At 65.8% G+C, this 13,908-nt stretch overlaps 1 protein-coding gene across 1 annotated transcript; it reads right to left on the minus strand.

The window, feature by feature from the left end:
• Positions 1-917: 917 nt before the first annotated feature.
• AMZ1 (archaelysin family metallopeptidase 1) lies at positions 918-7,764 on the minus strand. The gene is made up of 6 exons (XM_049639340.1): positions 7,279-7,764; positions 6,024-6,191; positions 4,020-4,148; positions 3,583-3,752; positions 3,003-3,179; positions 918-1,451 (listed from the first exon to the last, which is right to left on the minus strand). Exons 1-6 carry the CDS (start codon positions 7,580-7,582, stop codon positions 918-920), a joined length of 1,482 nt encoding a protein of 493 aa, XP_049495297.1. The 5' UTR covers positions 7,583-7,764.
• Between the last annotated feature and the right edge of the window lie 6,144 nt (positions 7,765-13,908).

Raw genomic sequence — 13,908 nt, forward strand, 5'->3', positions numbered from 1 at the left:
ACCTGCCTTCCCCCAGGCTCTGTCCCCACTGCAAAGTCCTGAGCTCTAAGCAGAGGGCTGGGGCTTTAAGGCACTAAAGTTGGGGGGGGGGGCGTGCTCACAGCAACAGCCCCGGACTGGTCTCCCTCAGGTCCTGGGCCCCCCTCTGCCCCCCTGGCTGTTCGTCTTCTCCCCCCTTTCCGTCAGTTCCCTCCAGGTCCCAGCGATGCCTCCCAGAAGCCACAACCCAGGCCTGGGGCCATATCTATGCCGGGCCTTTTGGGGTCTGGGATCCCACAGCCCAGCCTGGTGTCCGATTACAAGGAACCTTCCACCCTGTTTGCTTGGGGCGGGGCGGGGCGGCGAATACTCTGCAACCTGCACTGTGTTTCGTTTTTTACAGTTTTTGTTAGCCCCCCACGTTTCAGAGCCACCCCCTTGCTTGCCTGCTTCCAGGTGACCATGCTCCTCGGCTGTTGCAACCAGAGGTTTCTCTCCCCGCAGGCCCAGGGGCCCCCTGCTAGTGAAGCCGGCACCGGCCGACATGGGAGCACGCGGAAGGATTTCAGAGGCGGGAAGCAAAGTCTGACAGAAGTAAGCGGGGACAGTTGACCCCCGGGCAGCCGGCCCCCCACGGCCTCAACACTTGTTGGAACGAGTTGTCAACACCACAGACCCCTTGTGTCAGAACACCAAGGGTGACAGCAGGCAGAGGTGGGGACACAGCGTGAAGGCCTGAGGACAGGAAAGCTGTGTGAGAAGGCCCCACTCTGGGGGTGAGTGGGGGGTGGCGATGGGGAGATGGGCACAGGGGTGGGGCCCCAGGAAGCCGCCAGCCGCCGTCCAGGCTGGGCCCGAGGACCCTCCGCAGGGGCCGGGGTGAGGGGGCAGGACGCAGGGCCCCGCGCGATATTCCGCGCCGGGCTGTGGGCCCCCGTCTAATTCCCCTCCTCCCGCCAGCGGCCGGGGGACGAGCCCGCCTTGGACGGCTTGCGCGCGCTCAGCTTCCTCCTCAGGGAGGAGAACGTGTCGCCCAGGACCCGGCGCAGCCCCGAGCCGTCTCGGCCGCAGCGCGGGTCCTGCCTGGGGGCCGGGAGCCGCCCCGTGAACATCTCCCACCCCGCCAGGGCCTCCACGGCGCCGTCCACCTGCGCCAGCTCCTCCTCCGTCACCTCCCGCTCCAGGGCCCGGATGCAGCGCTCCAGCCACCGTCCGTGCTCCCTGATGGCGTCCACGGCGGGGCCGCACCCAGGCGGGCTGTCCGGGACGGCCGGGGAGCCCAGCCCCTCCTCGGGCTCCGGCTCGGGGCCCGCGGAGAAGGTGTGGCTCCACGTGTCGGGGGTCAGGGGCTCCGACCCGCTGTCACAGCTCAGGCCCGAGTCGGCGCTGCAGGGCGGAGTCTCGTCCGAGGCGGACGGCGCCCCTGCATCCACATCGGGCCGCGACCCGGCTCGAGTCCAGGCGTAAAGTCTCTGTGAGGGAGAGACACGGGCTGGAGGGAGAGACACGGGCTGGGTGTCCTGGGCCCCGTCCCTTACCTCGTCCACACGCTGCCGGCCCCCGTGCCCGCCAGGCGCCGTGTGGGGCCAGCTCCGGGGCACTTAAATTCTACCGAGTGTGCACTTGACCTCAGGCTGCCTTCACACCAATAAATACCCAAAACTCCTCACCTTGTCCGTTTCTACTTCGTTGTACCCTGGCTTCCGCGCTGGCGGAAGCGCCCCCCCCCCCCCCCCCGGCCGTGTACTAGGACGGGAGACACCACCACTACGGACCACGCCTCTGTCCCCAGCAGGCGTGCACCGGCACAGAGCGCTCCCGGCCGGCCCCTCTCCCACCCCCAGGTCACCTCCCAGAGAGTCCCCAGGAGCTGTCCCCGCGGCCCCGTCCTCCTCCACCAACTCGCAGGGGAGGCGCCACCCACAGGCACAGCAGCTCCGGGGCGGAAGGTTGTGCCCAAAGACCAAGCCCCGGAAGGACGCGTGTGCCGAGCGCCCAGCTACCGCCAGAGCCGAGTCTCCCTTCGCCTGGCCGTCGCCGCCCCGGCAGCACGCTCGCCCCACCCCACCGCCGTGAGGACCCTCAGCGGGGCTGCCTGTGGGCTCCCCGCTCCAGGCGGGCAGGCCACTTCCTGGGGGCAGCTTGGGGGGTCCTCCAAAACGGGGTCCCCGAGCCGCAGCACCCCTGGGAGCCTGTGACACAAGCAGGCCCTCCCCGTCCAGGGGCTGCCTGGCCAAGAAGCACACCCCCCCCCCACCTCCCCGGAGCGTTTGCACCCCCCTCCCCCCCCAGCCACCCCGTCGCGGCCCGGGCTGCCTGCCTCCGGGGTTTTTCCCAGAACCGCAAACAGCTTCTGGCTTAAAACTTTGGTTTTCAAATTAGGCCAAAGCTCTTCGGTGGAGAGGCCTTGATAAACACCACCGGCCTCTGGAGGCTGAACTCAGAATCAAGTTGGAGTCCGCGGAGCAGGCTTCCCGCCGCGGAGGCTCCGCCCACAGGGTCCGCGCCGCGCCCCCGGCAGCTCCTCCAGCCGACAGCAGAGGGCAGCAGCGCCCGCGGCTCGCCCCAAACCCGGCAGGGCAGGACAGGACCGAGTCCAGAGCGTGGCTGCCCCCTGGCAGGCCCGCTCGGGTCTCCTCCTGCGCGGACCCCAACCACCGGAGCCGGCGGCCCCGGCCGACGCAGGGGTGGCGTGGGTGGGCGCGCCCAGCACCCACCCACCGTTCAGAGCTGGTATTTACCATCCTTGCCTGAGAGGAGCCGTCCACCCCTTGTCCCCCCTGCACCCCGACGGCCACGGCCACCGTTGCTGGGTGCACGCCACGGGCCAGGCTCGGGCGCCACACGCTGCCCAGCAGAGCAGGAAGGTGCCTACCAGCAGGCACGCGGGTCTGTCTGCTCCCCTGGGGCTCTCACACCCGGGACCCAACTATCCTCTGCTCTCAGACTCCTGCGCGGGCCCCCAGACCAGGCGCTGGCCTGCTGCGGTCCCTGTCCCGGGGCCCCCCCTCAGAGCCGCTCACCTTGTACCTGTCGATGAGCTTGAAGCCCAGGACGTGCTGCAGTTTCCGCAGACAGATGGGACAGAGGTCCAGGGGCCGCCGCAGGGCCTCCTCCAGGCTGAGCGCCCCCTGCATGATGCAGCCCAGCCAGCGGCAGCTCCCCAGGCCCAGCAGGTGACAGAGCTCGTGGCAGGTGACCTGCGGGGGAAGGCCCGCCACTGACCTCGCAGCCGATCCCCGGGACGCCCCAGGCAGCCCCAGAGGGGCCTAAGGCCACCGGGAAGCGGTCCATCAGCCCTCCGCGTCCCGGTCCTGACTGCACAGGGGCATCAGACACCGGTTCAAATCGCTGCCGCTGCCCAGCCGAGTGACCTTAGGCAAAGGTCTTGGCACCTCGGCCTTGGTTCCTACGCTCTCTACAGGGAAGCAGGGTCGTCCTGGTGAGGGCGGGACAGGGGACTCAGCGGCTGCCTGCTCACACCCCCGTGTCTGATCGCACATCCTTGGCACATTCCCCAAACTGGCCAGAGCCCCCAGTGCTTCTGCCCACTTCCTCCCTCCACCTGTGCGGGGACCCCCGCACCCTGACCTCCACGCCCACCTTGCAGCACTGGGCCAGCCCCAGGGCGCTGAAGCACAGTGTCTGGCCTGGGTCCTGCACTGGTGTCTCAGGGCCGTCGGCTGCCGCCTGGACCGGGGCTGCCTCCGAGGCGCCAGGCCCCGGCTGCAGGAGCTCCCCCGAGAAACGGGCAAAGCTGCAAACGCCCACTTCTGGGGAGAGGTGGAGACACACGGGCTCGCGGGTCACCTCACCCGGGGGGCGCAGGAGCAGAGCCCCCCCCACCCCACCCCTCAGGACGCACCACTCCTGCAGGCCGGCCCCCCGGCAGCAGCCCAGGGCTGAGCAGGAAGGGCACGGCCGCATGTTCGGGGGCAGCGGTTTCTGTCCCCGTGCGCACATCGTCTTCCCCGGGACGGGCCCCGCAAGCTCGGCCGAGGCAAGGACCCGGGGCGGGGGCTGCCGGGGCGGGGGCTCACCGTGCCCTGGCAGGAACTTGCCGAACGTGAAGCTCCAGGCCTCGCAGGGGTACAGGTCAGACAGCGTGAGGCCCAGCACACACAGCGCGTCGCCCGGCTTGCTGCTCTTCAGGAAAGACAGGATCCCGTCTGTGGGGACAGAGGAGCCACAGGGCTCAGTGCAATCATGAGGGTCCCCAGAAAGAAGAGGCAGAGGGTCAGAGAGGTCTGAAGGTGCTGTGGTGGGTGGACAGAGACACGGGGCTCGGGGACCACGCCTGCAGCAGGACAGTGTCCTGAAGGCAGGGGACAAAGGCAGGGCCAGGAAGGTCCATGGCCAGGAGAGGGTCTCAGAGTGACAAACCTGCAGCCTGGGACACAGAAAGGGACATGCTACCGTTAGAAGGACACCTGTCCCAGCCAAGAGCTCCCTGTCAACCCTGAAACCTCAGTGCCAGCAGCTCCTGTCACACGCGTTGGGGATGGAGACCAGCCCTCCCGCCGAAGATAAACCAGATAAGCTGAGTGAAATACAAAACACGGCTTCTTAAAGCATCCAAGGTGGGAGCGGAGTTGGCCACAGGGGACCAAGCGCGTCTTGGGAGGCAAAGCAAGCTCTTCTACGTCTGATGACAATGGCAACTGGGTCACGGGCGTGCTCGTCCAGGCTCACGGGACCATTACACGCAAAACAGAGAATGTCAGTGCATGTGAATTATGCCTCGGTAAACAGGATTTAAAAAAAAAGCAAAAACCCGAAACCTGATGACAACTTAGATCCAGGGAGAGAACTGAAGCAGACTAGCTGAGACTGAGCCCCTTCAGAGATGAGGGAGGGTGGCAGACCCCGCTCCCAGGACCACGGACGGCCCAGAAAAGCTGTGTACCCACAGGGGCCTGGCAGAGGAAAAGCAGAGCCCCGCCCCCGGCACGAACCCAGCACGAATCACATCACCCCAGGCCACTAGATCTCCAAAGAGGTAAACTAAGTTTCCAAGTAGTGTGTCCAGCTAACCAGAAAAAACACCAAGACAGAAAGAACGGAAAGACCACGAGTTGGCCACCAGCACGCGCCAGACGGCGGAACCGAAAAGCACCTGTGTTTGTGGCTATCGACACCGAACTTAAATCTTAGCGGGAAACTGGTATTTTTAAGAAGTGACACTGCTGGGGGCACCTGGGTGGCTCCCTCGGTTGAGCGCCTGACGTCGGCTCAGGTCATGATCTCACGGTTCGTGAGTTCGAGCCCCGCGTGGGGCTCGGCGTGGGCAGCCTGTCAGTGTAGAGCCCACTTCACATCCCCTGTCCCCCTCTCTCTGCCCCTCCCCCACTGGCGTGCACCTGTTGTCTCAAAAACTAAAAATAAGAAACGTTAAAAAAATATAGATTGCCGATTTGAGAAAGAACCCACCAGAAACGGCAGAAATGGAAAGGGGAGAACTAAAATTAGGAACTCGATGTACGGGCTTCACAGCCCAAGGAGAGAAAAGGCACAGAGGTGGAGCAGGGGGGCCCTGCGTGGGGCTGGAGGAGGGGCCGGAGGGGTTTCCGCCACGCCACGGCTGGGCCACGGGGGCCCTCCAGCCCCAGCGCCATCCAGAGTGCCCAGTCCACTCCCGGGGCCTCCCTCGACCGGAGTCTGGGTGCCCCACACATCGGAGCGCCTAAGGCCCATCTGTGCCCCGCGACCCGGCCGCTCTCCAGCTGCCAGTGACCTGGGGGCTGGGGGGGGCTGGACACGTGCAGGACAAAAGTCTAGAGGGGTGCCTTACAAGGCGGCAGGCGCCCGAGAAGGGCTTGCCTCCCCCACCCGTCATGCCCTGGGGTCTCCAGCGCACGCTGGGAGGGTCGTCTGGCCTCCAGACGGGAAGGAGGCTGGTTTTAGCCTTGCTCTTCAAAAGCCTGGGGAATAGAGGTCCTCCCCCCGCAAAGAAACGGGGCAAGGATTCCTTCCTCCCGCCTTCTGCCTCGTGGAAAGGGCCCGCGCCCCCCCCCCCCCCCCCCCCCCCCGCGCCCATCACCCACCCGTGTGGAGCTGGAGCCTGTCGGAGTCCTGGCTGGGACGTGAGGAGCAGTGTATGGACGCGGCCGCCACCGAGGGCAGGCACCGGACCTGCAAGCCCAGGAAGAAGGCCTCCGTGCAGTCGCGCAGGTACTCCAGCAGAGCGCCACCCGCCGGGCCCTCGCTCAGATCTGGGGGCGGGACGGCCCGTCAGCCGCCCCGCCCCCACCTGCGCCCGGCCCCCCGCCAGCCGCGGCGGCCACGGGGCGCAGGAGGCCACCGTGGACCCGCCTTCACGGAAAGGAGAAAGCCGCAAGAAAGGGCAACGCCCCGATGAGAGAGGTCTGGAAGGTGGGGAGCCCCTCAGGGAGGGGCAGGGGGGTCCCGGCCGGCGCCCAGAGTCCCCGAGGCTGAGGCTGGCCGGATGGCAGGAGCAGAGCGGGACACGGGAGGCGTGCGGGCGAGACGCCCCCGGGGCAGCCGCACCAGACTGCTGCAGGAGGACAGCCCGGGGCGGGCAGCTGGCTGGAAAGGCAGAGCCCCAGGCCGCCTCAGGCCCCAAAACGCACATTAACAAGCGCCCACGCGTCTGCTCGTGAGGGCCTCGCAAGCGCCGGCAGGGGACAGAACGAAGCGGACGGCTTGGGCGCTGTTTGCCGGACACAGCTCGAGCCAGGGACGGCCGACGGGCCGCAAGGGGTTGGAGAACGAGGGTGGCCGCAGGCCTCTGGCCCCCTCAGCTCTGCTCGGGCCTGGTGGTCCTCCGCAAAGCCAGGCGCCACCCTCTCGGCCCTCACAGCGCGGACAGCCGGCCAGGCCCCTCGTCCGCCCCAGCCCCGGCCCAGCAGGCCTCGCGGAGAACCCTTACCCTCGCCAGGCCCGACCGGCCTCCCCAGCACGGCCTCGGGCTCAACTAGGCCTGAGTTCAAACCCCACCTGTGCCCATGGCCAGCTCGGCGTCCGGGACAGGTCAGGGCTGGGAGGAATGCAGTCTCTGGACGGCCCCGGCACAGCGCCTGGGGCGGCACACCCCACGCGCAACAGGGGAAGGGTGACACGGCCGCAAAGGCCCCACGGCCCCTGGCTTCCGGAGCGGTGTCTGAGCTGGGCGGGCGGAGAGCCGGGTCCCAGCGGGGGCCTCCCCGCCCGGCCCGGAGCCCAGACACCCTGCCTTGTGCGAGACTCAGACTCCGGCTCCCCAGCGGGGCGCGGCTGGCTCCACGATGCCCACCCGCTGCGGGCCCGGCACCCCAGGGTACGCGGCCCCCCACCTCGTACCGATGGGCTGCAGGTAGATGTGCTTCCGGGCAGGGCTCTGCCTCCGGGGCGGCAGGGAGGCGTGGAAGGTCTGGAAGTCCTCGGGGGCCTCGGGACGGCTGAGGAGCCAGTCGAAGGCCGTGTGGATGAGCAGCGTGCAGAAGAGGGTCCTCTGGGGGTTGTAGGCCTCGGCCAGGAACAGCCTCTCCGCAGGGGTGAAGGCAGACGCGTAGAGACGCCGCAGGGCCGGGTCGCTGGACACCAGCGCCTCCTTCAGGGCCCGCGGGCCGAAGCTGAACTCCTGGGCCGGCCTGCACTGCAGCATGGCGGGCCCGGCCGCTCCGGGGAGCCCCCGCTGTTGCCCATGAACCCCACGGGGGACAGCCACGATCTCTTCCGGAGCCTTCCGCGGGCCGATCAGAACCGCCGAAGGCTCCCCACAGCCGGACGCTGAGCCAAGGGCCCCTCCCGGTGTCGGGCCTCCTCGGTGACTGCAGGGGGTGGCTCGGACGCCTCCAGGCCTGGCAGCGCCCTGGGGAGGGGGACACGCACACTGAGAACAGGGGCCGGGTCTCTGAGGCAGGAGGAGCAGAAGGACGTTTTCTCTGGCCGCTGCACAGGCACCAGCGCCCAGCTCAGGGAAGGGTCCTACTCCCCCACCCCCAGTGGGGAGCTTGTTTCCATGGAGCCCCAGTGCCCACTCCCACGGACTCGCCCTCAGATGGGAGGGGGCACCCGGGAAGGACAGCTATGCCACTGTTGTGGGAGCCCCTGCAAAGCCCGAGGCGGCACCCCCAAGAAGGCAACCAGCTGTTCCTGTCCTTTTGTGATGGCCAAGTGCAGCCCATCGCCAGGGGCCCCACAGCGCCTCCTTGTCCCACCTATAAGCCCTCCTCGCGGGGCCCCGCCTGCCCGAGGACGAGCACCAGACCCCTGACTCGCCAGGCCAGCTGGAAGCAGGCGAGAGCACGTGGGAGACAGGCAGCCCCCAGATCCAGAAGGTTCCCAGCACACGTGCCAACCACAGAAGGCTATAAATAGGGAGATGTGACCGTGCAACAAAGAGTGCTTTGAGGGCTGGGACAGACCGGCGGGAGAGGACACGCCTGGGGGGTGGGGGGGGGGGGGGGGGGGGGGACAGACGGGTCCAGAGAACCGGACAAAGTCAGTTCACAAAGTGGAGTTTTCCTTCCGCATTACAGGGAAGACTAAGAGGTCCGTGCCCCTCAGAGATGACGCCCCCTCGGCCACCATACGCACCCCAAAAAGCTAGGCCGCCACCGGCAGATGAGTAGAGCAGGGAGGTCACGAGGAAAGAAGCCAGAAGCCGGAGAAAAGGCACACAAGTAACAGAGAACAAGGCGAACCAGAAGAACAGCAGATGGTAGCGTCTTCATTTAGAGCCAAGCCTGCTCTTCGGGGTGGGGGTGGGGTGGGGGTGGGGCGGGGCGAGGAGAGACCGGCCCGGCCGCGGGGTGGGGGTCCTAGCTGCAAACACAGCACCGCGGGCAGAGTGAGGACCTGAGCCCCACTCCCCGCAGCTGACCCCGAGTTGAAACGTGAAAGTTCCGAGCGCTCACACGGACACATACGTGTGTGTGTGTGTGCATCCGTGTAAATACACATGCGCAGGGGCGCCTGAGTGGCTCAGTCGGTTAAGCGGCCGACTTCGGCTCAGGTCGTGATCTCGCGGTCTGTGCGTTCGAGCCCCGCGTCGGGCTCTGGGCTGACAGCTCAGAGCCTGGAGCCTGCTTCCGATTCTGTGTCTCCCTCTCTCTCTGACCCTCCCCTGTTCATGCTCTGTCTCTGTCTCAAAAATAAATAAACGTTAAAAAAAAAAATTTAAATATACATGCGCACGTACATATACATGCATCCAAATTCCGTCATCCATACGTTTTCCTCTGGAAAATTATATCGAGTTTTTCCAGAGGAAATTACATACACACAGGCGGATGTATACACAGATATATTCCCCAGAGTTACGAGGGAGGGTGGGGGCTGGGCCTGAATGCCCGCAGAGAGCTCTAGGTTTTCCTTTCTGCAGATCCTTCTCACAAATCTAAGCTGCCGGTGCGGTGCAATCCTACCTCCTCCAGACTTAGTATATTACCAGCATCTTCCCAAATCTTTACACATTCTATTGTAAAAATGCCATTTTTAACGGCTTCCCAAAAACACCGTGATGAACATCTTCCTACCAAAGTCTGAGTTTCTCTTTCCCCAGGACAGATGCCCAGAAGAAAAGATACCACGTGGGGGTGGTTAAGGGGGTCCCGATCTGCACCGCCCACCTGCTTTCCAGAAAGGTCATGACAACTTACAACCCCAACAGCCGCTGACGTTCTAACTAGTCAGCAGCAAATAAAAACCACCAAAGGTGTGGGCGCCTGGGTCGCTCATTCGGTTGAGCGTCTGACTCTCGATTTGGGCTCAGGTCGTGGTCCCGGGGTCGCGGGATCGAGCCTCACGTCGGGCTCTGGGCCCGGTCCCCATCACGCGGAGCCCCGCCTCTCAGGAGCCCCTGTCCAGGCCCCAGTCCGCACCACCAGACTCCAGGGCAACACCGGGAGTTTGCACCAGGATGAAGAATGGGGCCTGGGCTGTAGGGGGAAAAAACATCCGATGCAAACCCATGGGCCAACTCTTGGCGGGGGGGACAGGGCCACGGCGGGAGGGGGGCAGGTTCTCCAAGAGGCCAGAAAACGTGTGGAGGACCTAGCGAGGACAGACCCTGTGCACCACAGGGACCCAGGAGAGAACATCTGCACTTCCGAATGGGGCCCGGGAGGGGCACATACACCAGCAAGTTCCTTCTGTCCTCGGCTCCCTCGTTCCCTCGGCAGTCCCCGAGCACCTGCTCATCCGTGGTGCTTGGCCGACCCCCCTGGACTAAACAGGCACAGGTCTCTGACCTTAGGGAGCTTCGATTCTAGAAATGTGTAACAGACAATAAGAGGCGATAAAAATAAAAGTACATACTGTCTACACAGTGTGAGAAGGGGATCAAGGGCCTGGAAGAAAAGGCTAATCCTAACCCTAACCCTAACCCTAACCCTAACCCTGACATGGTGAGGTCCGAGCAGCCTGGAAGGTCTGGGGCAAGTGTCCCAAGCAGAGAAGCAGGTGCAAAGGACCCGTGGGTGGCTTCAGGGGCAGTGAGGAGACAGCATGGCAGGAGTGGGGGCGGGAAGACCGGCCACATCACACAGCACAGGGAAGGCTGTGTCTACAACTCTGGCCTCATCCCGAGGGGGGGCCGGGGGGCCCGTGTGCGTACCACCCGTCTCGTCCCAGAGGCCAGGCGTCCAGCCTTCAGAGCGGGCTGTGAGCTCCTGGCGGTCCAGGCTCCCGGGGGCAGAGAGCCATTCAGGGAACCTTGACTAGGGAGCGCCCTCAATGCCAGCCCCGGCTCCGCGATGAACTTGGCCCTCTGCCCTTCCACCCCGTCGTGCCGCAGTGTCCTCCCCGGCACGGCGGGCCTGGCGGCAGCTGCCCGCCTCACCCAGAGCACGGCTGCACGTAGCGGGAGGAGGAGAACCGCCGGGTCCCGCCCGGCTGCCGCCCTGAGCACCTGACCCCGTGGGCACCTCGCGGCCTATTTCTGGGCGGGGCTCCCGTGGCTCTGCGTCTGCGCCCTCGGCTCTCCCAGACCCGCGCGCGGCGCCCCCAGCTTGAACAAGAGGCTTTCCCGCCAGCAGCCACCCCCAGACGGGTGAGCGGCCCAGCCGCATCGGGCTCACCAGGCTGAGAGCTGCCTAGAAACGGGTTCGGGACGCGCGGGAAGGTCTGTGTCACGGCCTTCACGGGTAGCCCCCACCGGCCCCGGTCAACACCCGCCCCCCACGCCCGCTCCCCTGCCCCCCAGCGCCTCAGTCCCGCAAACCCAAGATCGCTTTTGACCCAACACCTCGTCTGAACCCACGGCTGCCGGCCTTCACCCATCCCAGAAGCCAAGGACACGGGCTCAGAGAGGGGAAGCCACCTGCCCAGGGACACACAGCTACACGGACTCAGAGGAGGCGCTCCTGACCTCGGGTACACCGCCCCTCGCTCTGGGCCTCATCCACAGGGCCTCCTCCGCCCTCAAAGGGGCCTCCGGCAGCGTCGCTCCCGTGTCACCGTGTCACCCGTCGACTCCTCAGGGCCTCGAGCCGACACGCCCCCAGCCCGCCTCTCTGTGCCAGAAATTCCAGGGCCCTGCCGCTCCTTCCCACGTGGGACCGGGAACCTCGGACTCCCCTCGCCATCCCAAGAGAACCCAGTCACGCGGCACACGAGGGCCCCGGGGGCCAGAGGACTGGGACACACGGCCACTGTTTCCCAAGGAGGCTGGGGAGGGCCCCGGGGCGCAGCCCGTGCAGGCTCACCCCTGTGGCCCCTGCACCAGAAGGGCGGCAGGGACCCCGGGAGCTTTCGCTCACATCGGCACAGCTCTCGAGGCGCCCCAGGCCTGAAGTTAAAACTCAGACGCGTGCGACACGAGGACAGAATCCTGCCCCCATACAACCCTCCACACCCACACCTCTATGCCCCCACCCACAACACAACCCCGTTACAAACCCCACACCCACACCTATGCCCCCACTCACAACACAACCCCATAACAAACCCCCACACCCACCCCCCACACCCCTACACCCCCCCCGCACCCACACCCTCCCGTAAAACCCCCACACACCCACCCCCCACTCTCCCCCACACACACCCTCCCATACAACCACCCCACACCCACCCGCAACACCCCTACACACCCCCGCACCCACACCCTCCCGTAAAAACCCCTCATACCACCCTCCACACCCCTACATCCCCCCACACAATCACACCACTATCCAGGGACAAACCCCCCACAAACACACGCCAACACACCCCCACACACCCTCCCATACAACCCCCCCATACCACCCCCCACACCCTCCAATACAAACCCCCATACCCTTACACCCCCCCCACAAACCCACATCCTCCCAAAAAACTCCTCCATACACCCCCCACACCCCTACATCCCCCCCCCACACACCACACCACTACCCAGGGACAAACCCCCCACACCCACACTCCCATAAAACCCCCGCACACCCCCCCCACACACACCCTCCCATACAACACCCCTACACCCACCCCCCCACCCCTACACCCCCACACCCCCACACCCACACCCCTACACCCCCCACACACACCCATACCCTCCCATAAAACCCCCCATTCCACCCCCCACACCCCTACATCCCCCACACACACCATACCCACACCCCTACACCCCCCCACACACACACCCTCCCATACAACCCCCCCACACCCACCCCCCACCCCTACACCCCCCCACACCCACACCCTCCCATACAACCCCCCACACCCCTACACCCCCCCACACACACACCACACCCCCAGTACAAACCCCCCACACCTACACCCCTACTCCCCCCACACCCTCCCATACAACCCCCCACACACCCAACACACACACACCCCAGTACAAACCCTCACACCCCATACCCCCAACCCCCCCTCCCACACACACCCACAGCCCACCCCACCCTACCCCCACACGCCCCTACACACACCCACACCGTCATGTGGTCTCTGGAAAAGCCACCTACTCGAGGAAACAGCAAATCACAGGTCAACAGTGTTGTTGTGAGAACAATCTTAACCTCATGGGTTCCCCATAGGGCCCCAGGATACACTTTGAGAACCAGTTTTCTCTGATTCCTCCTGCCTGAGACACGTCACACCCACCGTGGTGCTCAGAGCACCCACGGGGGATACGGGTCCAGTGACAGTCAGCGGAGCCCCACGTGCCCTGCCCTGAGCAGGGCCCCTGGCCCAGCAGCCACCCGGGGCCCAAAGAGCCTGGGAGACAGGGCCACACCGGCCCGGCCCGACCCGGCTCCAGCTGGGGTGCGAGGGTGTTTAAGTCTCTGTGGGGGCCCGGACGCGGACACATGTCTGCCCAGACAGCATTTCCTCTCGAGACCCCCGTGTGGCCGCATCCACCTTCCTGGGTCCCTGGGGGAAGCCCCTCCCTCCCCCACAGGGTCCCATCCCAGCCGCACTGGCCTGTGAGGTGTCCGATGGGGCCACACGGCTGGACGGCGGCCAGTTCCGGGTTCAAAGCCAGCCCTCGAGATGGAGCCCGAACTCTTAGGCACCGGCAGTTCCCAAAGCAGAGGGGGGTGGGACCGTAGACACAGGGTGAGACCCGTCCCCTCCCAAAGGCTGTTAGCACTGAGGCCTTGCCCGACCTTTCAGGCCGCTTCCCCCACCACCGGGGCACCCAATGACCCCCTCGCCTGGCGTCAGTGTCGCCCAGAGGCTGGGAAAGGGCCTGGTACAAGCCAATTCCTCCCGCGGGTGGGGGGGTAGGTCTGCCAGCCGGAAGGGCAGGCTCACGGCCGGGGAGGGAGGGCAGGCTGCCCAACCCCAGGGTCTCGGCACCTGCTCCCGCGTCTGCCTGGACAGACGCCCCGTCTCCGGGCAAGAAAGCACGCTCTGATTCTTGTCATTCTGAGGGCGCTTTGCAAAACCTCCGGCAGCTGCACGAGCTGCGGGCCCCAACCTTCAGTGCAGGCGGAGCGGCCCGCAGAGACACGTGTCAGGGGTCGGCTCCCGCTTCTCAGAAGGCTTGGGTTTGGGGGGGGGGGGGGG

This window comes from Panthera uncia, chromosome E3 (genome assembly GCF_023721935.1).
Source record: "Panthera uncia isolate 11264 chromosome E3, Puncia_PCG_1.0, whole genome shotgun sequence".
Classification (NCBI taxonomy): Eukaryota; Metazoa; Chordata; class Mammalia; order Carnivora; family Felidae; genus Panthera; species Panthera uncia.